At 38.6% G+C, this 25,082-nt stretch overlaps 1 protein-coding gene across 1 annotated transcript in view; it reads right to left on the bottom strand.

Annotated features, from left to right (window-relative positions):
• CPNE4 (copine 4) overlaps window positions 1–25,082 on the bottom strand; it is a 659,177-nt gene that overhangs the window by 139,984 nt on the left and 494,111 nt on the right. The window contains exons 12-13 of the mRNA XM_017891576.1: window positions 18,939–19,022; window positions 11,385–11,474 (exon numbers count right to left, since the gene is read on the bottom strand). Coding sequence (XP_017747065.1) covers window positions 11,385–11,474; window positions 18,939–19,022 — 174 coding nt within the window. The remainder of the gene's footprint in view (window positions 1–11,384; window positions 11,475–18,938; window positions 19,023–25,082) is intronic.

The following is a 25,082-nucleotide window of genomic DNA, read 5'->3' on the forward strand; positions in this document are numbered from 1 at the left end:
GAGACGGGCGGATCACGAGGTCAGGAGATCGAGACCATCCTGGCTAACACGGTGAAACCCCGTCTCTACTAAAAAATACAAAAAACTAGCCAGGCGAGGTGGCGGGCGCCTATAGTCCCAGCTACTCGGGAGGCTGAGACAGGAGAATGGCGGGAACCTGGGAGGCGGAGCTTGCAGTGAGCTGAGATCCGGCCACTGCACTCCAGCCTGGGCAACAGAGCAAGACTCCATCTCAAAAAAAAAAAAAAAAAAAAAAAAACCTTCCTATTGACAAGGCTAGGTTAAAACATTTCCAAATGTGCAAAATAAAATTGAGATCTTGAGGTAACTTTTTCAGTTTCTGTGTGAACAAATAGTGCAATAAACTATAGAGTAACTCACATTAAAAATATTTTAAACTAAATAAACAAACAATCAACTAAGAGCAACCAGCATAATCAGTGTTACCGGAACACAGCATTATTTAAACAGAGCAGTGAGTCCTATCAGTTTGAATTATGACACAAAATTGCATTGAGGGATTCTCAGAATTTCTACTCAGAAGAATCCTTCCCTCCATCATTAAGCAACTTTATCCAGGTCCCAGTTTTCCCCAAGTATCTTCCCAGTAGATGGTTAGCTATCCATTTTCACTGTAGAAGGGGATGCAGGTGGATTAATAATGTGAGGAAACTACTTCTAGTTGCAGCAATTGCAATTTATTTAGATGGACATTCTCTCTAGTAGGGAAATGTCCACCCAGATAATAAGAGGGCTACTTCCTTACTTTCAACTAGAGACCTCACCAGGGCACTGAATAGCATTCATTTGACACTTTTAGTTCAGACTTGCAAAGTATTTTCCAAAGATGACTTTTTCAAACACATTTTTTAAAAAATCAAAGACAGAGCACGACCATGGACAATTTTTTCAATAAAACGGTTTGGCCAGGTTTTACCACCTCTTTTGGCCTCTTCCCTCATAATGATTGAGCAAGGAAGGACCTTACCCATTGCCTGCAAGGGTTTCCAAAAGGGAGGAATTTAGGAGTCAGAAAGAGTCACTTAGGAGCTGCCATACCCTCATCCCAGATTGCTGAGAGAACAAGAGCCATTATAGGTAAGGTATGCCAGCTTTAGGCAGGAGTTAAACATGCTGTAGTACAATAATGTCAGGCAGTTGTTTCACAAGGAGCAGGTTCAAAGTCATGTTAACAGGAAGAAGTCTTTTTCTAAATTTAATTTTTATTGTGGTAAAAGATACATAACATAAAATTTGCCATTTATTTTTAATTGACAACTCTGTGGCATTAAGTATATTCATATTGTGTTGCAACGATTACCAACATCTTTGTCCAGAACTTTTCTGTTTTCCCCACTGAAACACTAACTCCCAAGGTTCTTTTTTATGTAAGATCAGTTTATATGGTTTCTTGGAGAAAACAAACAAACAAACAAACTAGCACTTGCTTTGGAAAGGTAGGCTCTCTTTTTAGACAGTGAGGAAATCAGATCTAATTTTCGCTAATGAAAAAGTTATTTTGACATTGAAGCATCTAGTGTTGACCCCCCTTTGTAGAAGAGCCCATTTCTTCCAATTTGGAGTCACTAAAGACTGGACAGAAGAGAGGTGCCATTGGTGGCAGAGGCTTGACACATGAAGGGGCAGAATTTTCTCCTTGGTGGATGGGAAGGATGATGTTTTTTGAAGAAAAGGGAATGGGATATCAGAATGGGTGGACTGAAAATAAGAAGGAGGCTTGAAGAGAAAGGAGAGGTTGGGAAAGAATTGCTTTGGTCACATGTGGGTAGTGGCTACTCTTTTGAACAGTGCAGATACAGAATATTTCCGTCATTACAGAAGGTTTTATTGGACTTTAGGTTCTGATATGGAGTTTAGGTTCCAGAGTCGTAAAGACTGATCCTTTCAATGCCACTGACTAGCTCTGTGAATTTAGGCTAGTTATTTAATCTTTATTAGTCTCAGTTTTCCCATTTGCAAAATGAGGATAAAAAGAGTGTCTCCCTGTGGAAGAGCCAGCCAATTCACCAAAATCTGTTTCCTTCTATTTCTAGGCATCCTACTAGGCCACATTTCCTGGTTTCTCTTGCCATTTACTGTGGCTATGTGACTGAGTTCTACTCATTGGAATATAGGCAGCAATGCTAGATGTTGTTTTCAGCTAAAACTTTTAGAGAGAGGCTTCTTCACATTTTTTCCCCTTTTGCCTGTTGGATGCAAACAAAAATAAGTTCCTAAGATATGGATGAGCTATAAGATAGAAACAACCTGAGTTACTGAATTACTTCATGAAGGAGAGGTAAACATTGATATGAAAGTTTTACCTTTGATTGTTATGTGAGCAAGAAATTAACTTCTACTACATGGGGTCTCTTTGTTACTGCGGCTTTGCTTAAGCTAGAATAATTACAGAGTTCAACGAGAAAATTTAATTAAGGTGCCCATCATAGTATCTGGTACCTGGTAAGTGCTCAGTAAATATTAACTGTTTTTTAAATAGTGAAGAGCAGAGATTATAGAGCAGGAGAGACCCAGGTTTAAACTAAGGCTGTACAAATTAAGCTCTGTAATTATAAGCAATTTGCTAAAACACAGATTCTTAATTTCCTCATCTGTAATATAAGATGATAATATTAATGAAAAGAAAGAATTATTAAAGTTTAAGAATATGTAATTTTTCTCTCAATTCAGAAATCTCCTTGATTCCTGCATGATTTAACACTATTTGAGCTGGCTACTGCTTTTTCATGCTGCAGTATTGATTTCCGATTTCAGTAGAGGCAGCCTGCTGTACTCAGGGGTGCCATTTAGTTAAGTGGACTCAAGAATTCCTGTGCTATGGTTGATCCAATATAGAGACACCTCCATGAGTCTGCAATCAGGTGAATTCCAGGACATTTAGAAGAATGAACTATTGACAGGCACAAAACCAGCAGCTCTTGAGTCCAGAAGGCCATAAAGAAAGCACTTGAATCTGACCAGATCTCAAGAAAACTCAAGAGGACTATGAGCCATCCAAGGATGTTTTTCCCATTATAAATATAAGGCACATAGAGAGGAAGGTGAAATTGCTTTCAATTGCCTAAAAATGCCAGGTTCTTTGTTGCAGGTGTTTCCAACAATACTGAACATAGCAGTGGACTCCTCAATTCCAACTGCCTGTGTTTTGCACCAATAATCATGAAATATTTATGTAATTTGTATATAGTGATTAAAGCCATTTGGGGGAATTAATGGGGCTGAACTGGGGCCAATGCCAAGGATTCAGATCTGGGGGTTGGAACTTGTCCTTTCCTTTCCAAGCAGTAAGAACTAGAAGGTTTGCTAGAAAAAAATCAGCATGAAACAGAAAGAAAACAAACATGCAGTTAATTATAAAAGATCAGAGACAAAATAAGAGGCAAGTAGGGACCCAGGGGTTAAGAGTCACACGAGACTGGGAATAAAGGGAGAAGTTCCAAGGCAAAGTCTGTGAATGAACTCAAATCCATTTGGCAGTAGTGTGTCAGTCTGACTCACAGAAGCCGAAGCAAAGACAGTGAATTTGTGGAGAAAATACAATTTCAATTGAAGTTGGCCTGGTCACACATGAAATGAGAAGGATATGAATAGTTGGATGTAATCAAAAGACAGCTGTTAAGGATTTCTTATAGGAGGAAGAACAGAATGTACCCATACATATACACATATACATATACACTCAGCCTCTCAGTAAGGCATCAGAAACAGTGCTGAACTACATTAGGGTGGTACCTGCAGTGAGTCAGCTAGGTTTGGAGGATCAGTAGAAAGACAGTATTTCTCTTTTTGCAATCTATTCATCTGACAAAGATCTAATATCTGGAACCTATAAGGAACTTAAACAAATTTACAAGAAAAAAACAATCCCATCAAAAAGTGGGTGAAGGATATGAACAGACACTTCTCCAAAGAAGGCGTTTAAGCAGCCACGAAACACATGAAAAAAAGCTCATCATCACTGGTCATTAGAGAAATGCAAATCAAAACCACAATGAGGTACCATCTCACACCAGTTAGAATGTTGATTATTAAAAAGTCAGGAAACAACAGATGCTGGTGAGGCTTGGAGAAATAGGAACACTTTTACTCTGTTGGTGGGAGTGTAAATTAGTTCAACCATTGTGGAAGATAGTGTAGTATTTCCTCAAGGATCTAGAACCAGAAACACCATTTGACTCAGCAATCCCATTACAGGTATATACCCAAAGGGTTATAAATCATTCTACTATAAAGACACATGCACATGTAAGTTTATCACAGCACTATTTACAATAGCAAAGACACAGACCCAACCCAAATGCTCATCAGTGATAGACTGGGTAAAGAAAATGGGGCATGTATACACCATGGAATACTACTGCAGTCGATAAAGAAAGCGGAATGAGTTCCATCTGTCCTTTACAGGGACACATGGATGAAGTTGGAAGGCCATCCCCCATTCTCACGCAAACTAACGCACATGCGAACAGAAAACCAAACACCACATGTTCTCACTCATAAGTGGGAGTGGAACAATGAGAAGACATGGACACAAGGAGGGGAACATCATACACTGGGACCTGTCAGGGGGTGGGAGGCAAGGGGAGGGATAGCATCAGGACAAATACCTAATGCATATGGGGCTTAAAACCTAGATGACAGGTTGATAAATGCAGCAAACTACCATGGCCCATGTATACCTATATAACCTACACGTTTTGCACATGTTTCCTAGAACTTAAAGTAAAACAACTCAAAAAACTTAAAGTAAAAAAAAAAAAAAAAAAAAAAAAAAAAAAAAAAAAAAAAAGACAGTATTTCTCAATGTGTGCTTGGCAAATGGCCTGAACCAGCATTTTTTATGTAAATTGTGAAAATGAAGTCTCCAGGACCACTGAGTGTGGGATTCTGATTTAACAGAGCACTTTCCTGATTGGCCAGGAATCCAACTTTGGGGGTGTCAGAAGGCAACTCAAGAACATGGCTCTTTTAAATCAGCCAGGCATGGCAGCCTAAGACAGGGGGCGCAAAAAACAAGCGAGGTGAATTGTGGGTGAAATGTCATTGTTGCTTTAGACTTGTATTTGGGCCTCCTTTCACCCCTTAGTGGGTTCCTGGGTCTTACTCACTTCTGCTTTGACTTTGGCTACCTGCTTCTCCTCCTCTTCTGCCATTTCCTTTACTGTACCATGGGCTCAGCCTATCTCCTACATAAGGCATAGGGGCAAAGTGATCCAGAACAACTGATGCTATCACCTTAGTTTCCCCTTCAAGGCAAATAGCTCTTATCAACCATACTCTGAGCATGCCTGATGAATTTTGTATAGGGGAAAGTATCCATATTACTTGTGTGGTTTGGAAATTAGAGAAAGAGATAGAAAATAGCCCTAGAATGCGTGTGATTAAATGGCCTCAGGGTGCTTATATGGTGTTTGTCAAGACTGTTCTGGCATGACAGTTTTCCACAGTGCTAGGCATAATTGGGTTATGAGTAAAACTTGCTGACAGTGCCCTCTCACCCTTTTCTTCTCTAAGAACATCCTCTGGAAGAATCTATTCCGAACATCAGCATTGCCTCCTAAAGAATATGTTCTGGGTATTAACAATATGTTGATCAAATCAAAGAAGGTGGTTAATGACATAGTTCCTAGAATCTAAGAGGTACATATTTTCTTGTAAATCATACATTATTAAGTAACATTGTGTTATAGTTTTATTGAAAGACTTTCCTTTAGTGTCTCAGACTTTATGAAATGTTACATAAAGACAAATCTTACTTCTGTTAAATATTAGAATAATGGTAAACAAATCATTCTGGTTGAAAAGGTCAAGAAATATGCTTATCAGGATGATTTATTTTCTAATAAATATAACACAATAAAATAGAGGCAGTGCAATCTGATCAAAACAACATTGAATTTGACATTTAACAGCTTGGGTTTTTGAGTCTGTTTCCTCATCTGTAAAATGAAGAAAATGGAACCTACCTCACAATGTGGTTAGAAGTAAATGAAATTAGGATTTTGATAAGGGCTTTATAAACTCTAATATGCTGTAGAAATAATGTATATTGAGTCTTCCTATCCTAGAATATGGCATGTCTAGGATGCCATAGAAAGTAGTAGTGTAATGCCTTTTATACAGTTCAAAGACATTTTAGCATGTTGTGGTGTTATCTCTTGGGTTATGATAACCGGTAAAAACATTATCTGAATATTTAAGGTATTTAATTGTATTGAATATCATAGGTATTTAGGGCTCAGTAGACACGACTGAGAAAGCACTGAGTGTCTGATACCTTCAGAGTTACATGAAAAAATGAATCCCAGCCAGATGCATTGGCTCCCACATGTAATCCCAGCACTTTAGGAGGCTGAGGGAGAGGGCTGCTTGAGCCCAGGAGCTTGAGACCAGCCTGGGCAACATAGCAAGACTCTGTCTCTACAAAAAAATTAATCTCTGCCAGAATTGATGGGGAAACACTATAGAATTTTCTACTATGTTCATGAATAAGACAAGGAGGCCCTCTACCTCCACTGCCATCTATCACATTGAGGGTATTAGAAGAAAAAAAGGGGTAAGGATAAAAGCTATCTCTATTTTCAAGTAGTATGATTATATATTTGGGAAAAAACAGGCTGGGCACGGTGGTTCATGCCTGTAATCCCAGCACTTTGGGAGGCCAAGGTGGGCAGATCACTTACGGTCAGGTGTTTGAGACCAACCTGGCCAACATGGTGAAACCCCATCTCTACTAAAAATATAAAAATTAGCTGGGTGTGGTGGCACACACCTGTAATCATAGCTACTCAGGAGGCCATGGCAGGGAAATCACTTGAAGCTGGGAGGCAGAGGTTGTAGCAAGCCTAGATCATGCCACTGCACTCCAGCCTGGGTGACAGAGCAAGACTCCGTCTCAAAAAGAAAGGAAAGGAAAGGAAAGGAAAGGAAAGGAAAGGAAAGGAAAGGAAAGGAAAGGAAAGGAAAGGAAAGGAAAAAAGCAAAATTAATGGGAAAATTACTATAAACAATAAGAGAACAAATTTAAGTTCTCTTAAACAAATATACTAGTTTAAGAAAAAATTCAATGACCTTCATATATGCAAACAATAGTCAGAGGTTCTAAGACGTACATAGAAAATAAGAGAAAAAACATTAAGCACTCCTGCAAAACACAAAAGGAGACTTGAATAAATGAAAACACATGCCATATTCTAGGATAGGAAAACTCAATATTATAAAGAGAAAATTCTGCCTAATTCACAAGTTAAATGCAATCTCAATAAAATATTATCAAGTTTTGGGTTTTCTTCTGGTATTAGATAAGTTGTTTATAAAGCTCAATGGAAAAAACTGGTAAAATATCCAGAAAAACCCTTAAGAAGGCAAGAAATACAGAATTGGATATGGTTAACTCTACCAGGTATTAAAATATGCTATAAAACGTAGTATACAAAAATATGCTACAAAATGAAGGTAAAAGGTAAAAGAGACAGGAATGGAAGTTAATCTTTTCTGAATATGCCCTGTTCTGCAGTTTTGACTTTGGAACCATGTAAACATTTAATACAATTATAAGGCAAAATTAAATTTGAAAAAAATATCTAAAAATTGAAAACAAAGTGAAACAAATGAACCTGACTGTTCTATGTGCTATAGGTCTAACTATGGAGAGGGATGATTTCAAGAGACATTAAAATATGGCTCTGCATCCATAGAAATATATATATATAATGAAGAAAAGGAATTATAAAATTTCAAAATTAATTTAGTTCAAAAATTCATTCCAGAAAGCAAGGATGTTATTAAGCATTACTAAGTTTATATCAAAAGAATTCAAGAGCCAACTTGAAGAAGTTTTTATTGGCCAAATATGGGACAACTTAAGATTTCAAAGGAATTATAATAACTGAAATAGATGGAAACACTGAAATACAGCAAAAATCCATAAATTCTTAATAATACCAGGGCATTCTTACCAGAAAACAGACCCTGAAATCTGACCAAGTTCCAAATATGCATTTATAGGAAACACAGAACGTGAGAAATGCTATGGGACAAACCAGCCTGGTTTCTTCACTAAGTAAATTACAAGGGGGAAAAAAAGGGGAGTGAGAACGAACTGATTAAAGGAGGCTTCAGAGACATCTCAGTCAAATGCAGTGCTTAGGCCTTGTTTAAATCTTCACTTAAAAACAAACAAATAGAAACAATTGTTTAATAAATGAGAGACTGGCAAAAATAAACAATGACAGAATATTTGGTGGCATTACGGAAGTATAGTTAGTATTCTTAAGAGTAATGTTTTGGGCCGGGCGCGGTGGCTCAAGCCTGTAATCCCAGCTCTTTGGGAGGCCGAGATGGGCGGATCACGAGGTCAGGAGATCGAGGCCATCCTGGCTAACACGGTGAAACCCCATCTCTACTAAAAAATACAAAAAACTAGCCGGGCGAGGTGGCGGGCGCCTGTAGTCCCAGCTACTCGGGAGGCTGAGGCAGGAGAATGGCATAAACCCGGGAGGCGGAGCTTGCAGTGAGCTGAGATCTGGCCAGTGCACTCCAGCCTGGGCGACAGAGCGAGACTCCGTCTCAAAAAAAAAAAAAGAAAAAAAAAAAGAGTAATGTTTTTTAGTTTTATTAATGGAAAGATTTATTATCTGTTAGCAATACATACTGAAGTATTTTCTGATGAGATGATATGATGTTTGAGATAGGAACACAGTGTGACTTTCATTGACCCTAGGCACTTTTGCCTTTATGGGCCCCTCTTGACACAACAGATTTTCATGGACCCTAAAAAGTTGATTGCTTTCTGATGCAAGAAAAAAATTTTTGAATATTTTAGTTAATCTTACATGTTGATTCTCTTCTTCTGATTTTAAAAGAAATTAAAACATTTTCATAGGTTCTTGAGGATTTTTAACAAGGCTCCCAGGTGACTCTAATGTATAATATGTTTGATGTACTATACCAGTGGTTCTTATCTGGAAGTGATTTTACCCTCTAGAGAACATTTGGCAATGTCTGAATACACTTTTGATTGTCAGACTGACACAGGAAGCAAGGTGTGTGAGTGTGTATGTGACAGAGGGTGGAATACTACTGGCATCTACTAGCTAAGGTTGCTGTTAAGGATCCTACAGGCACAGGACAGCTCCCCGCAGCAAAATCCAAACATCAATAGTGCACGTGTGGAAAAACCCTGATCCTTCTTTCCCCACTCCCTTCCTTTCTCCTTCCTTTCTTCTTTTTTTCCTTCTTTTCCTCTATTCTTCCTTCTCACATTCTTTACTCCTCTCTTTCCTCTATCATCTATCTATCATCTATCAATCAGTCATCTATTTCCTTAGCTCCCACTTATTTCTCTACAGGCAGCAGAGCACTCACAAAGTGACAAAGTGTTCCTTTTCTGCATTTTAAAAATTCAATTACAGATGACCCTCTCCTTTTATCCATTTAATGACTCCTCATAAAAAGCTGATATATGGCTAAAAGAGGTATTATTTTATTTCTGGCCAAAGAGGGTCATTTACCTCTCTGGGAATAGGAGGGTGCTACTCAAAGTGTAAGTGATAACTGCCATCCTATGCCTGAAGTCACAGCTCTTGACCATTCTGCATAGGAGCTTCCACATGAAGCACCAAATAACCAGGAATCCTGATTTTGAATTGAAGGTTTCCAGTGGGGTTGAGGCTTGAATATCTCGGTTCTTACAGAGATATCAGGTGCAACTCTGAGTTGTTCCTCAAGAACATGGAAGTGAATATGTCTGCTAAGAGTTCAACTGCAAAGCTCATACAGAATGGGTTTAAGCAAAGAATATAAAGCCACCTTAAAGAACTTGGAATTAACCAATCAGATGGGATTCTAACCTGACGGAGCACATCGATGAATCAAAAAATTGTATCTGTCAGAAGGTTTGTAGGGCAAAAGTAATGAGGAAAATGTAAAGCTACTAAGGCAAACATCCTCAGTGCCCAGCTAACACTTTCCAGGGGATTAGTTCCCCTGAAAAGTCAACATGAATGTTTACTCTGCCTGATGGACAGTGGAGGTGGGCACTCCTGGTTTTCAGCGAATGAAGCCATTAACTGTCTCAGTTACCCATTTCTGATTTCAGGCAATCACAGCAACATTCTGATGATTGTCTTCTCCATGGTTTGCCCACAAGAAAATGCCCTTGAGAAGCTGATATGGCTGCCGGGTCTGGTTGATGGTTGTGTTTTTCACTGAACATTAATCAATTGGCCTTTTAGTTTATAGGCACAAGTCTCCAGTAAATTTGCTTAGTTATCCTTAATTGGTTGAATCAACTCTGGGCCATTGACAACAAGGAACTTCTAGACTTTCACGGTAGAAGAAAGGCCAGAGCATGGACTATAAAAAACATCTCCTGAAATCTGCTTCTGGCATTCAGCCTAGGGTCTTCCTTTGGTGATTCCGAATGCATATTTTCTTCCAACTTTTACATTCCCAAGGTGCTCAAAAAGCCTTTGTGATAGATTGAAAAAGTGGCCACAATACTTTGGAGCTTCTCCCACCAAGAGATGTAGTCTATCTCCTCACCCTTTAAGTCTGTATTGATCATGTGACTTGCTTTCACCTAGACTGTGCAGAAAGTGACCTGTGTGAGTTCTGAGCCTAGGCCCTGAAGAGGTCTTATGGGGTTCTGTTCTTGCATTCTTGGAACCCTAAGTTCACTGTGTGTGTTAGTCCAAGCTGGCCTGGGGATGATGAGGCCCTAAAGAGGTCTTATAGGGTTCTGTTCTTGCATTCTTAGAACCCTAAGTTCACTGTGTGTGTTAGTCCAAGCTGGCCTGGGGATGATGAGAGCCATATGGCCCCACTCCTCCTCTCATTCCAGACGACAGCCAGCCAACCCCCAGAAGCAGAACCACCCTCCTCTTGGGTAGCTGATCACAAATGCCTGAGAAAGTCCAGGCAAGACCAACAGAAGAGCCACCTAGATTAGTTCAGCCCAACTTGCCAGTACCCAGAATCATAAGCTAAATAAATGCTTCTTGTTCTAAGCTACTAAATTTTGCATTATTCTGTTATGTAACAGTAGATAATTGATATGACACCATTTTCATTTTAATAACTCTCATTTATACCCTGAATTTATTGTTATGGTTTTGTCTTTCAGAAGACGTGGGTTTTGCCTCTTGATATAACACAATGGGAATTTATTTTGGGCTTTCACATGAGCTTCAATGGCCCTAGCAGAAGAAATAGCCCTTGTTTCTTCCATTAAGATGCTAAAAGATGAGAGGGTTGGCTACATTGTAAAGAAAATTTGGGGTTTGCCAATACTATTTTGAAAAGAGGAGGATTAAATACATTTTTTTTTAAAAAATCACATTTCTTGGACACAGATTTCTGACCTTCAGCCGACGGTCTGGGTCTCCGCTGCATAGAGAATTTACGGATACTTTGAATGATTTCCAGGCTGGGCTTAAGTTATTCATCACAACCTGGGAAAAGAAAGAGAGGAGTGGTGAGTGGGGAGAAATGCTTGACATTTTGCATTTCCACATTAAAACTACTTGAGAAACCATTGTGATGCATATGAAAAGAGCAATAGCCTGGAAGAGGTGCCTTAATAAAAACTTGATGTAGTAAATCTTTTAAGGGTACCCACTAAGCAGGTCATTATGAGCAGACCTCCTGTGGTCACCGTCCTGGCTGTTGTTTCATGAATAATGCCAATAATATTTCCCAGCATGTGGATGCTGAGAATGATCCCTTCTATATCAAAAGGGGTTGAAATTAAGGATAGGGCTGTCTCTGCCCATTGATAAAGAATTCTCAGTTCTGTAGGACTGTCAGTCTTGTGGTATAAATTCTCTTCTCTTAGGGTCAGCAAAGGTAAAGACTTTTAGCGGGGTGAAGGATATAGCAAGACAATTCTGCTGCTAAATAATTGGATGGTCTGGTAATCTGTGACCTTGAGTCACATCAGATTGCAAGTCAGAAGAGAAGTTTCTAGAAGAAAAATCCCAGGACCATACTTAAACTAGCTTATCACCAACTCAATTAGAATATCCTGGAAAGGCACGACAAGGCAGATCTTAAGATTATAAACTATGTCTATAACATAGGAAAACCCTTTTAAAACCACTTTACTAATCACAAACTTGGCTAATCCTGGCCTAAGAATCTATATGAGTCAAATTGTATCTTGCCATCACTATGGTTCAGATAATTCAGTGTGGTTCAGAATGTACGAGTAACTGCTCTGTGCCTAGCATTGTACTGTGTACTCGAGGGCAGGGGTTCCCAAAGTGTGGTTCCTGCATCATCTGGAAACTTCTTAAAAACAGAAATTTCTAGTCCTCACCCAGAACTACTGACAGACACTCTAGAGGTGGGTCTTCTAGGTGATTCTGAGGTATAAAGTTTCAGAACCACTGCTCTAGGTGATATACAAATAAAGTTAAATGGAATTCTGTCATATTGATTTTTCTACCTATGAAGTCTTTAGTTAGTGGAAGTCTTAGTTTTTTTTTTTTTTTTTTTTTGAGATGGAGTTTTGCTCTTGTTGCCCAGGCTGTAGTGCAATGGTACTATCTCGGCTCACTGCAACCTCTGCCTCCTGGGTTCAAGTGATTTTCCTGCCTCAGCCTCCCAAGTAGCTGGGATTACAGGCATGCCCCACCACACCCAGCTAATTTTGTATTTTAGTAGAGACGGGGTTTCTCCATGTTGGTCAGGCTGGTCTTGAACTCCCGACCTCAGGTGATCCGCCCACCTCGGCCTCCCAAAGTGCTGGGATTACAGGCGTGAGCCACAGCACCTGGCCTAGAATTTTCTTTTTTAATTAATTATCTATCCAAATAACATAATTATTTTATACATGATTCCCTCTTCTACCAGATTCCTTAATATAACTATAGACTCATTGTTAAATTTCTTCTAATGCATTGAAGTGGAGAAATAATGCTTCTGTGTAACTTTGTCGTGTGTCCTAGTACCCTTAAGATGATTAAAGCGATAGCAAGAAGAATTAGGTAAAAAATTATTTGGGTTAATATAAATTTCCCAACTTTATATGGATTTATAATTTATTAATATTGTCTGTGAGGTGTTAAAGTCTCCCACTATTATTGTGTGGGGGCCTAAGTCTCTTTGAAGGTCTGTAAAAACTTGCTATATTAATCTAGGTGCATACATATTTAAAACAGTTAGCTCTTCTTGCTGAATTACACTTTTTACCATTATGTAATGGCTTCCTTTGCCTTTTTTGATCTTGGTTGGTTTAAAGTCTGTTTTGTTGGAAACTAGGATTGCAACCCCTGCTTTTTTTGTTTTGTTTTGTTTTCCATTTGCTTGGTAAATTTTCCTCCATCCCTTTATTTTGAGCCTATATGTGTCAGGAGACCTTGCGTGTGAGATGGATCTCTTGAAGATTGCATACCAAAACCCATTAATTTAAACTGACAACAACTCAACACTGATTGCATAAAGAAACAGACAAACTAACAAACAAAGAAAAAATTAATAAAACTCTACACTTTAACTTTGTCCCCAGCTTTTAACTTTTGTTGTTTATATATTATTTTAATGACTATGTCTTGAAAAGTTGTTGTAGTTAATTTTTTAAAATTTTCTTTCATAGAAAGAAAATAAATAGAAAATAAAAGTATTTCATTATACTTTCTTTCTAAGGGATTGTTATATCTTCTTTTCCCCACAGAAATGCATTTTATTTTTTAATTTTTTTATTTCTATAGGTTTTTGAGGGTAGGTGGTATTTGGTTACATGAGTAAGTCCTTCAGTGGTGATTTGTGAGATTTTGGTGCACTCATCAACTAAGCAGTATATGCTGCACTCAGTTTGCAGTCTTTTATCACTCAACCCCCTCCCATCCTTTTCCCTGGGTCCGCAAAGTCCATGGATCATTCTTATTCCTTTGTATCTTAGCTTAGCTACCACTTATAAGTGAGAACATAAAATGTTTGGTTTTCCATTCCTGAGTTACTTTGCTTAGAATAATAATCTCCAGTTCCATCCAGGTTGCTATGAATGCCATTATTTCATTCCTTTTTATGGCTAAGTAGTATTCCATGGTATACAAATACCATAATTTCTTTATCCACTCATTGATTGATAGACATTTGGGCTGGTTCCATATTTTTGTAATTGCAAATTGTGCTGCTATAAACATGTGACCAGTTTATCTTTCACCCTATCTACTCAAAATGTTGGTAGTTTACACACCACAATTACAGCATTATAATATTCTGTGTTTTTCTGTGTATTTGCTATTACCAGTGAGTTGATGATTTCTTATTGCTCATTAATGTAGTGTTGTTTCAGATTGAAGAACTCCCTTTACAGTTCTGGTGTTAATGAAATCCCTCAGATTTTGTTTTTCTAGGGAAGTCTTTATTTCTTCTTCATAACTGAAGAATATTTTTGCTGAATATGCTATTCTAGGATACAAGTTTTTTCCTTCAGCACTTTAAATATGTTACACCACTCTCCCCTGGTCTTTAAGGTTTCTACTGAGAATTCTGCTGTCAGATGTATTACAGCTGTATTGTACGTAATTTGTTTTTCTTTTCTCATATTCCTTTTAGGATATTTTCTTTAGAGCTTTGGGGGTTTGATTATTAACTGTCTTGAAGTCATCTTATTTTGGTTATATCTATTCGGTGTTCTATAACCTTGTGCTTGAATGTTGATATCTTTCTCTAAGGTTGGTAAGTTCTCTCTTATCCCTTTGAATAAACTTTCTACCCTTATCTCTTTTTCTCCTTATTCTTTATGGCCAATAACTCTTAGATTTTCCCTTTTGAGGCTATTTTCTTGATCGTGTAGGCATGCTTCATTTTAAAAAATTCTTTTTTCTCTTATCTCTTCTGATTGTGTATTTTCAAATAGCTTATCTTCAAGCTCACTAATTCTTTCTTCTGCTTGATCAATTCTGCTGTTAAGAGACTGATGCCTTATATAGTATGTCACTTGCATTTTTCAACTCCAGAATTTCTGCTTGATTTCTTACAATTATTTCAATGTCTTCGTTAAATTTATTGGATAGGCTTCTGAATTCCTTCTCTGTGTTATCTTAAATTTCATCAAGTTTCCTCAAAATAGCTATTTTGAATTCTCTATCTGAAAGGTCATATAACTCTTTTGTTTCAGGATTGGTCTCTGGTGCCTTATTTAGTTTGTTTTTTGAGGGCATGTTTTTGTGGATGATCTTGATGCTTGTAGATGTTCACTAGTATATCTGGATATTGAAGATTTATATATTTATTGTAGTCTTTGCAGTCTGGGTTTGTTCATACTCATCCTTCTTGGGAAGGCTTTTCAGGTATTCAAAGGGATTTGGGTGTCATGGTCTCTTTTTGTCACTTTGACTGTATCTGCATTAGGGGATCCCAGCATCCCAAGCTCAGTGATGCTGGGCTTTTTCAGACTTGTAGAGGTACAGTGGTGGTCTTGGATAAGATCTGGAAGAATTCCCTGGATTGCCAGGTGGAAACCCTTCTCCTCTTCCTTTACTTCCTCCCAAACAAATGGAGTCTCTCTGTAATGAGCTGCCTGGAGTTGAAGGTGAGGTGACATGAGCACCCCTGTGGCTGTCACCACTGGACTGCACTGGGTCAGATATGAAGCCAGCATAGTACTGACTCTCACCCAAGGCCTGGGGTAACCACTGCTGGGCTACCACCTATGTTCACACAAGGCTCTAGTACTCTACAATCAGATGGCAAAGTCAGCCAGGCTGTGTCCTTTCCCTCAGGATAGTGAGTTGCTCCCAGTCCCAGGCAAGTCCAGAAATGTCATATGGGAGCCAGGGCTTGGAGTTGGAAACCTTAGGACTCCACCTCGTGCTCTATTCTACTGTGTTTGAGCTAATACCCAAGCCATAAGACAAAATTTTTCCCACTCTTCCCTCCCCTTTCCACAAGCAGAGGAGCCTCTTCCTTGGCCACCACCAAGCTAGGACCACAGCAAGTACTGCCTGCCTACCACCAACATTCACTCAAGGCCCAAGTATTCATTAGTCAGCTTGTGGTGAATGCTGCCAGTCCTAGGACTCTCTCTTCAGGGAAGTGGACTCTCTTACCCAAAGCAGGTCCAGAAATGCTATCCAAGAGCCAAAGCCTTTCATCGGGGACCCCCAAGAGCCCAATTGCTGCTCTACCTCACTGTGGCTGAGCCGGTACCTAAGTTGCAAAACGAAGTCCCCTTTCCTTGTCACTTCCTTTGCTCAAGCAGAAAGAATCTCCCCCAATAGCCACCATAGCTGGGAATGTACTGCATCACATCTGAAGCCACCATGTCTCTGTGTTTCATCCAAGGCCCCATGGCGAGTACAGCCTGGCTACAATTGCTGATTATTCGGGACCCAAGAGATTTTTAGTCAGAAGGTAATGAATCCTGCTTCCCTTCAAGGCAGTAAGCTTCCTTCTGGCCTGGGGTTTGTCTAGAAATGTCAGCTGGGAGCTAGGGCCTGGAATGGGGACCTCAGGACTCTGCCTGGTGCCCTATTCTATTGTGGCTGAGGTGGTATCCAAGTTGCGAGACAAAGTTCTATTTACACTTTCCTCTCCTCTCCTCGAGTGGGAGGAAGGAATGTCTCCTGGAGCTGTGTGCTGCACTGCCTAGGGTGTGCGGCACACATTCCTTGGTGATGCATGCACCTGAGGGGTGGTGCAGGTATTCCCTTGGTGACTTTGGCTGGTGTCTCACTAGGTTGCATGCCCCCTAAGCCCACTGGCTATGAGTCCAGCAGAGCACCAGTACTTGCCCAGAAATTGCAGTATTTGTGGCTTAGACTCCCTTTCAAGTTTATTTAGGACCCCAGAGCCCTTCAGCCTGCAGTGGCAAGGCTTGCCAAAACTCAGGTTTCCACTCCTGGGATGAGTGATTCCCTCTGGCTAGGACTGGTTTAAATTCTTCCTCCATGGGCACAGGTTGAGTTATGCCCAGTATTGCTTTCTGCTGTGACGGAGCAGCACTAAGTTCCAGTGCAAGCTCCCATAATCACTGCACTCTCTTCCCCAAGCACACAGTTGCTCTATCTGCACCACGCAGCCACTGCCAAGGGGATGAGGGAGGAGTGGTATCAGCAATTCAAGACTGTCTTTCCTACCCTCTTAAGTGTCTCTTTCAATGATATGATGTTAAAACCAAGTACTGTGGTCATTCACCTGATGTTTGGTTCTTATGAAGGTGCTTTGTGTGTATGTGTGGATAGTTGTTTAATTTGGTCTTCCTATGGGAAGGATGATTAGAGGATGATTAGTGGAGGCTTCTATTTGGCCATCTTGCTCCACTTCCCTCAAAAGAAGTTTGTTTCACCTAAGGAAACTTAATGGGTGAAAGACCTCTTTTGGTGGTGGTGATGAGATGCCACTCAGGGCAACTGTGCTAGCTGTACCTCAATTTATTCTTCAGGGATTAAGTTCCAAAGAATTACATTGTTCTATAGCATTCAATAGACATACTATTTATATTTAACAGCATTGATATGTTTATTCTTTTATTAAACACATTTTATTAGATATCAACTTTGTATCAGATGATATCCACAACTAGCCCATCCAAGACTATTTAATTTTTGTCTGCCATAGCAATGTCATGAAACATTCCCCTAACAACACCTGCAACTCTGTCTCTTCAGGAAACTGGATTTCCAAAGTGATGTTGTGGGGACATAGCAACCACACCATCACCTTATGAAAGTCATGGAGGTTTCTTCTTTTTTTACCCTGCAACTGCTATGCAAGCATAAGTGGGTCTTCTCTCAGCTCCAAGGCATTCAGCATAAGTATATCACTCCCTTCTTATCAATGTACTTCACTCCTACAAAATCCCTCTTGAACTGGCTTACAAGTAAAATAAAATGAAAAATGGAGATCGTGGTTAGTTGTTGAATGTGTGTGTGGTAGTGGGTAGTAGGGGGTAGGGCAATAAGAGATAAAGTTGGGGTCACTTGGAGAAAGAAGAGGAAGAGTGAGAAGGAGATACAGCTAGACTAAGTGACTTCTAGGAAAGGTCAGGTGTTCATGTGGTAGGACTGACATCAGTCCAATGTATGTACTTTCCCTGGAGAGGAAGATTGACTTCCCAAATTACCATGAAGCTCAGAGTCAACCTCAATTGAAACCTCAGGTGCTAGGTGTTAGATCTGGGTAAGTGACTTAACCTCCTTAAAGTTCAGTTTCTTCAACTGTAAAATGGGGGTCATGATCATCATCATCATCATCTGTAAGGAATTTTTATGAGAAATAAAATTATGCATGTAAATAACAGTCTAATTCTTGGCACCTAGACATCCAAACAACCTCATTAAATGTTAGCTAGTATTTATACTTTTATTATGAATAAGTTGCTAATTGTCTGTTTTGAAAGTTAACAATAGAAATTGGGGTTAGTTCTTTTGACAACTAAATTAAGGATTAAAAGTGAAAAAAAAGCTGAAAATGGCAGAATCTTCTTGAGGACATTGAAGATTTCAGGTCTGAGTGTGTATCTACAGACATTAAGAAATAAAAGGAGGCCAGGTGCGGTGGCTCATGCCTGTAATCCCAGCACTTTGGGAGGCTGAGGAGGGTGGATCACGAGGTCAGGAGTTCAAGACCAGCCTGGCCAAGATGCTGAAACCTTGTCTCTACTAAAAATACAAAAATTAGCTGGGCATGGTCAGTAGCTAATTTACCAGTAGCTGGCAGGTACCTGTAATCCCAGCTACTCAGGAGGCTGAGGCGGAGAATTGTTTGAAGCCGGGAGGCAGAGGTTGCAGTGAGCTGAGATTGCGCCACTGCATTCCAGCCTGGGTGACACAGTGAGACTCCATCTCAAAAAAAAAAAAAAAAAAAAAAGAAAGAAAAAAGAAAAAAAAAGAAAAGGAGCTTCTCAAAACAGGTCAATTTATCATCTTAGGAGATAAGATAGCGTAGCTGAAGATGACGCTTCTTACCTCAGTTCGGTGCACCAGCTGCTGAGTTGCATCATCATTCATACGAAAAATTTCCAGAAATGGGTCAGATTTACTGAAGAAATCCTAAAATAGAGAAACATCAATGAGTTGTTGTTTTTCCTCCTGCATTTGATCTAGTCCTGATCAATCAGGAATATTTAATCAATATTAATAGGAAAACCCTCTTGATTTTCTATTGTTTATATATGGAAGGGAGGCCATGCTTGTCCTCTCTTCCTGCTCAATTCTACCCAAACTCTCTTCTCTTTACCTGTGATGATGTGCCTCACCCTTTCTTCCTTTGTTCCTCATCCCCATGATCCACCCTTGGCTAGAATGAATTGCATCCAAAAACTAAGTTCTTTGTAAAGTCAGTACTTGGTTAGTTGAAATTCAAGCTATTCTTCAAACATCAATTCAAATTCCAGTTCTTTGAAAATCACTGTATCTGTTGTCTTAAACAGGTTCATTATAGTTATTTTAATGCCTATGTAATGACTACAATGTCTGGATCACCTATAGGTCTGTTTTTATTGTCTCTTTCTTGGTTCCACCTCTTGGTATGCTTGTTAAGTTTTTATTAAATAGTAGACAATGTGTAATGAAGATTATGAAGGTTTTTACATGAGTCTTTAGCTTCCAGCAAGTGATTATAATGGGAGAAGTCTCCTGAATCCAATTAGGATTAAGCTATTTAGAGGCTGAGTTTCTTCAAATGTCTTTAAGGCCCCAATCTATTTCTGATTCCCTTTACTCCTTCGGTATAGTCCTCAAAAGACCCTAACTGAAAACCTGTGTTCACGAGGGGTGTTCTTCCTTGACAAGCCTTCAATGCCAATTTTTATCTGTGAGAGCCTCAAATGCTCTGTTTATTTTCATAATTTCTTAGCTCTAGGTTTTTGTTCAGTTTCTCTCTATGCTGCTTTTGCTAATTAGTGAATGCCTTGAGATGATAAGCTACTCAGACTGTTGGACTACTTCTCTTCTCTGATGCATCTATGAGTCTTTATCCCTTGCTCTCTCAATAGCCCTGAACTTCAGTTTTTCTCCCCAGTCCCATGAGACCACCAAAAGCTCTGCTCAGTTTCTGTTTCTTAGTAGCTATTTTTTTTAAACCAGGCTTCCCAGGCTTTCTATCCACACTATTTTAGGAATCAGCCTTGAGGAATTCCCTTGAGTGGAAAATCTGCACAGAATGTCTTAAGCACCTCCCTGGGTTTCTCTTCTGTCCAGTTTCTTGGCCCCTCAAATCTACATGGCCTCAGGACTCTCAAATACATGTCTCTTGTGTCTTTTCTAGTGTTTATATTTGTTTTTAGTGAGAGAATGATGTAAAATAAATAAATGCTTCATTGTTGGAAATGGAACCTATCTCTATCTCTTTTAAAACTTGATTTTACCCCAGTAGATTATAAATTCTCAAAGAGGAGAAGCTTTATTTTCCTTCACATTTCTACTATTTCCTCAGCATTTTCCATAGTGTCTAGATTTTAGTAGTACATATTGTTTATTGAATGAATGAATACATATATAAATAAGTGAATGGATACCTGCTATAGAATAGGAGGCTGTCTGAGCAAAAACCTTATGCATCACCATCACACTTTTACTATGAATTTCACCAGGTAATTTTTTTCCAGAAATCTAGACTTTAGCAAAGTAGAATTAAGTCCATATTTGCCTTAAAAGTCATTTATTATTCCTAAAAGTTGAGCAAGTCGGAGTCAAACTCATTATTTTCCTTCATTTGGTCTCTACTTCTAAATTTTTCCTTACTATCAGTGTCTTTACCAGTCATCCTAGTCTTCAGCTCAGCAAAACATTTGTAGGACATACACTGATCACGGAGCTTTTGTGCTTGATGTTGAGATATAAGGACAAATAGAATCTGATCTCCGTCTTCCAAAGTACCATCTAGATTGCTGGTAAGAAAAGTATATAAATAAATATAACCCAGGGCTAGGTATAAATGAGTAAATGAGTGAATGAATTAATGAATGAAGGTACAAGGAGTATTGAGGGAAGAGAGGGAAGTCGATGAATTTTTAACAGACATAGAGGAGGATACCCCAAGTAATTTAATGAGACGATAGCCTAAGGAAGCATAGGGGAGGAATTGGAGACAATGCTGGCAAAGTTGGCCCCATGAAGTGAAGGGCTTTAAATGCTCATGTGAAGTCTTTGCACTGGCCTGGAGAGGCAGCAGGAATTATTGAAGGATTTTGAGTGGAAAAGTAATACAGTTGGCTCTGCAGTGAAGAATGTCAGTCTAGAAACTTTGTAGGATATCTTAGAAAGAGGAGATGAGAAGTGCAAATAACTATCTTCCCCTATGTTTTCCTTCCCATGCAGCCAGGAACCAAACACCATGCTCCACAACACCTAGAGTCAGGAACATCCCCTACTACTCTATTTCTGAAGGTATCAGATTACCACAGCCTTCATCTTGTCAAAATGGTGGTTTTTGTCATAATCTTGCCCTTCAAACACTGCCTCTCCCCCAAAATGGCCCATTTCTCTCTCAGACGCACTTCTAGCTGATTCCCACCTCTATGCATTTACTCAAGACATTTGCCCCTTAGGCTGGTTTCTGTTTCTACATGCATCTTAAAAAATCAAAACCTCCCTCTCTTCTCCCTCTCCCTATGGATGTGGGCTACAGTAGCTTGTTCCTATGTGCCCTTGGGCTCCTCTTGTAACTTCATGCTTTGCCTCTTTAAATAGATCGTTGGTCCCTTGGGGAAGTTTTATGATTCATACTTAAAACTGCTAACCACAATGTAAGAACTTTCTTATTTTCCCTCTTTATTGTTAATTTAAAACTTTTGTTACCATCACTTTTATTTAAAGATGAAAATATAGAAAACAGATGACAAAATAAAAGAAGGAAGAAAGAACCCATAATTGAACCCATAATTCCATAACCATCAATAGAATTTTGGTAAATCTGTTTCTAGACTCTTCATAGACTTTTCTGTCTTTCTTTTAAAAAAATTTGTAAGCATGATCTATATACAACTTAGTACCCTATTTCTTTTGCTTGTTGTATGTTTATTTTACATGTTATATATTACAATGCTTTTTCTATTGTATTTCACATTCTTTTTAAATACCATGAATGATTAAGGCATGAAGTTATTGTCAGGAGGGCATACTAAAAAGTCAATGAAAGAAGGTCAGGTATGGCCTCTGTCTTCAGGTAGCTGAAAATCTATATGCAGCATACTGGCTTTAGCACTGCTTTCAAATCTCAACTCTACCACATATAATCTGAATAACTGTGGACAAAATATTTAATTTCTCCAAGGCTTAGTTTGCCATTCATAATGGAAGGAGTATCATCCTTTGTCTGATAGTGACATAGGAGAATTAGAGGAGCTGGTGCATGGGAAGTGTTGAGTCCAGTGCCTGTTACATGGTGAGGACTGAAAAAATGTTAGCTGCAAAAATCCCCAACAAAATAGTAGCAACCCAAATCCAGTGGCACAACAAAATTTCTGCCATTACAATCAAGTATGCTTTATTCCTGGGAAGCAAACAACATACACATATCAAAAACCACATGATCATCTCAATAGATGTAGAAAAAAGGTTTTGAGAAAATCCAAATCCCTTCAGGATAAAAACCCTCAACAAACTAGGCAGTGAAGGAACATACCTGAAAATAATAAGAGCCATCTATGACAAACCCACAGCCAACATCATACTGAATGGGCAAAAGCTGGAAGCATTCTGCTTAAGAGCAGAAACAAGACAAGCATGTCGACTCCCCCCATTCCTGTTCAATATAGTACTAAAAGTCCTCACCAGAGCACTCAGGCATGAGAAAGAAATAAAAGATATCCAAATAGGAAAAGAAGTCAAACTGTCTCTCTTTGTTGATGATATAATTCTATATCTAGAAAACCGTAAAGACTATGGCGAAAGACTCCTAGAACTGATATTCAGCAAAGTTTCAGAATACAAAGTCAATGTGCAAAAATCAGTAGCATTTCTATGCAAGGGGAGAGCTCCATCAAGAACGCAATCCCATTTATAATAGCTAGAAAAAATGAAATGCCTAGGAATACATCTAACCAAAGAGGTAAAACTCTGCAAGGAGAACTACAAAACACTGGTGAAAGAAATCATAGATGACACAAACAAATGGAAAAACATTCCATGCTTATGAATCGGAAGAATCAATATTGTTAAAATGGCCATACTGCCAAAAGCAATCTACAGATTCAATGCTACTTTTATCAAACTATAAACATAGTTTTCACAGAATTAGAAAAGCTATTGTAAAATTCATATAGAACAAGAAAGAGCCTGAATCATCAAAGTATTCCTAAGCAAAAAGAACAGCCAGAGGCATCACATTACCCAACTTCAAACTATACTATAAGGCTACAATAACCAAAGAAGCATGGTTCTGGGACAAAAGCAGACACATAAGACCAGTGGAACAGGATAATAAAGCCACATACCTACAGCCATCTCTTCTTTGACAAAGTTGACAAAAATAAGAAATGAAGAAAGGACTCCCTATTCAATAAATAATGCTGGGATAACTGGCTAGCAATATGCAGAAGAATGAAACTGGACCCTTACATTTCACCATATACAAAAATTAATTCAAGATTGAACAAAGCTTTAAATGTAAGACCTCAAATTATAGAAATCCTAGAAGACAACATATGAAATATCATTCTGGATGTTGGCCTTGGCAAAGAATTTATGTAAGTCCTCAAAAGCAACAACAACAACAAAAAAAATGCAACAAAAAATATTGACAAGTGGGACCTAATTAAACTAAAGAGCTTCTGCACAGTTAGAAATAAAACTATTAACAGAGTAACAAGTGGTAGATAGAGTGGGAGAAAATATTATCAAACTATTTCTCTGGCAAAGATCTAATATTCAGAATCTATAAGGAATTTATACAATTCAATAAGCAAAAATAAACAAATAAAGAATCCTGTTAAAAACTGGGCAAAGGACATGAGCAGACACTTCTCAAAAGACAACCTGCAAGTGGTCAACATACATATGAAAAAATGCCCAATGTCACTGATTGTGAGAGAAATGCCAATCAAAACCACAATGAGATACTATCTCACACCAGTCAGAATACCTATTACTAAAACGTTAAAAAATAACAGATGTTGGTGAGGCTATGGGGAAAAGGAAACACTTATATACTGTTTGTGGGGATGTAAATTAGTTCAGCCACTGTGGAAAGCAGTTTGGAGATTTCTTAAAGAACTTAAAACAGAACTACCATTCAACCCAGCCATCCTATTACTGGTATATACTCAAAGGAAAAGAAATCATTTTGCCAAAAAGACACATGCACTCGTATGTTCATCAAAGCACTATTCATAATAGCAAAGGCATATAATCAATCTAGGTGCCAATCAACAGTGAATTGAATAAAGAAAATTTGGCACTTATATACCATAGAATACTACACAGCCAAATAATAATAATAATAATAATGTTTTCTGTAACACACTGGATGCAGCTGAAGGCCATTATCCTAAGGGAATTAGCACAGCAACAGAAAATCAAATACCACATGTTCTCACTTCTGAGAGCTAAACATTGGGTACACATGGACATAAAGATGGGAACAGTGGACAACGGTGACTACTGGAGCAGTGAGAGAGGGAGGAGAGCAAGGGCTGAAAAACTACCTATTGGGTCCTATGCTTACTACCTGGGTAATGAGATCAATTGTACTCCAAACCACAGTGTCATGCAATATACTCATGTAACAAACCTGCACCTGTAACCCCTGAATCTGAAATGAAAGTTGAAATATTAAAAAAAAAGTTGGCTGCTATGATGATTATCAATAGAAGAAAAAAATTCATGAAGGCATTTTGTAAAAAACTATACAAATATCAGAGATGATTACTATTAAGAAGGCATCTGATTCATGGAAATGAAATAATTCACACACTCCTCAAAATCTCAAGTGTACATTCAGAAATTCACAGCTTCAAAACAACAACTCTGGGTCTAATTGTGTGGTCACTTTAATTTGGAATTTTCAGCTTTTTAAACTTGATTATTAGCACTAAGATGGCCATTGGGACAGTTCAGTTCAATAAAGATGAATGAATTGACTGTTTTACTGAAGTTGTGCTGTGGTAAAAT

Source organism: Rhinopithecus bieti, unplaced genomic scaffold (genome assembly GCF_001698545.2).
Source record: "Rhinopithecus bieti isolate Rb0 unplaced genomic scaffold, ASM169854v2 scaffold_21219, whole genome shotgun sequence".
In the NCBI taxonomy this organism is placed as follows: Eukaryota; Metazoa; Chordata; class Mammalia; order Primates; family Cercopithecidae; genus Rhinopithecus; species Rhinopithecus bieti.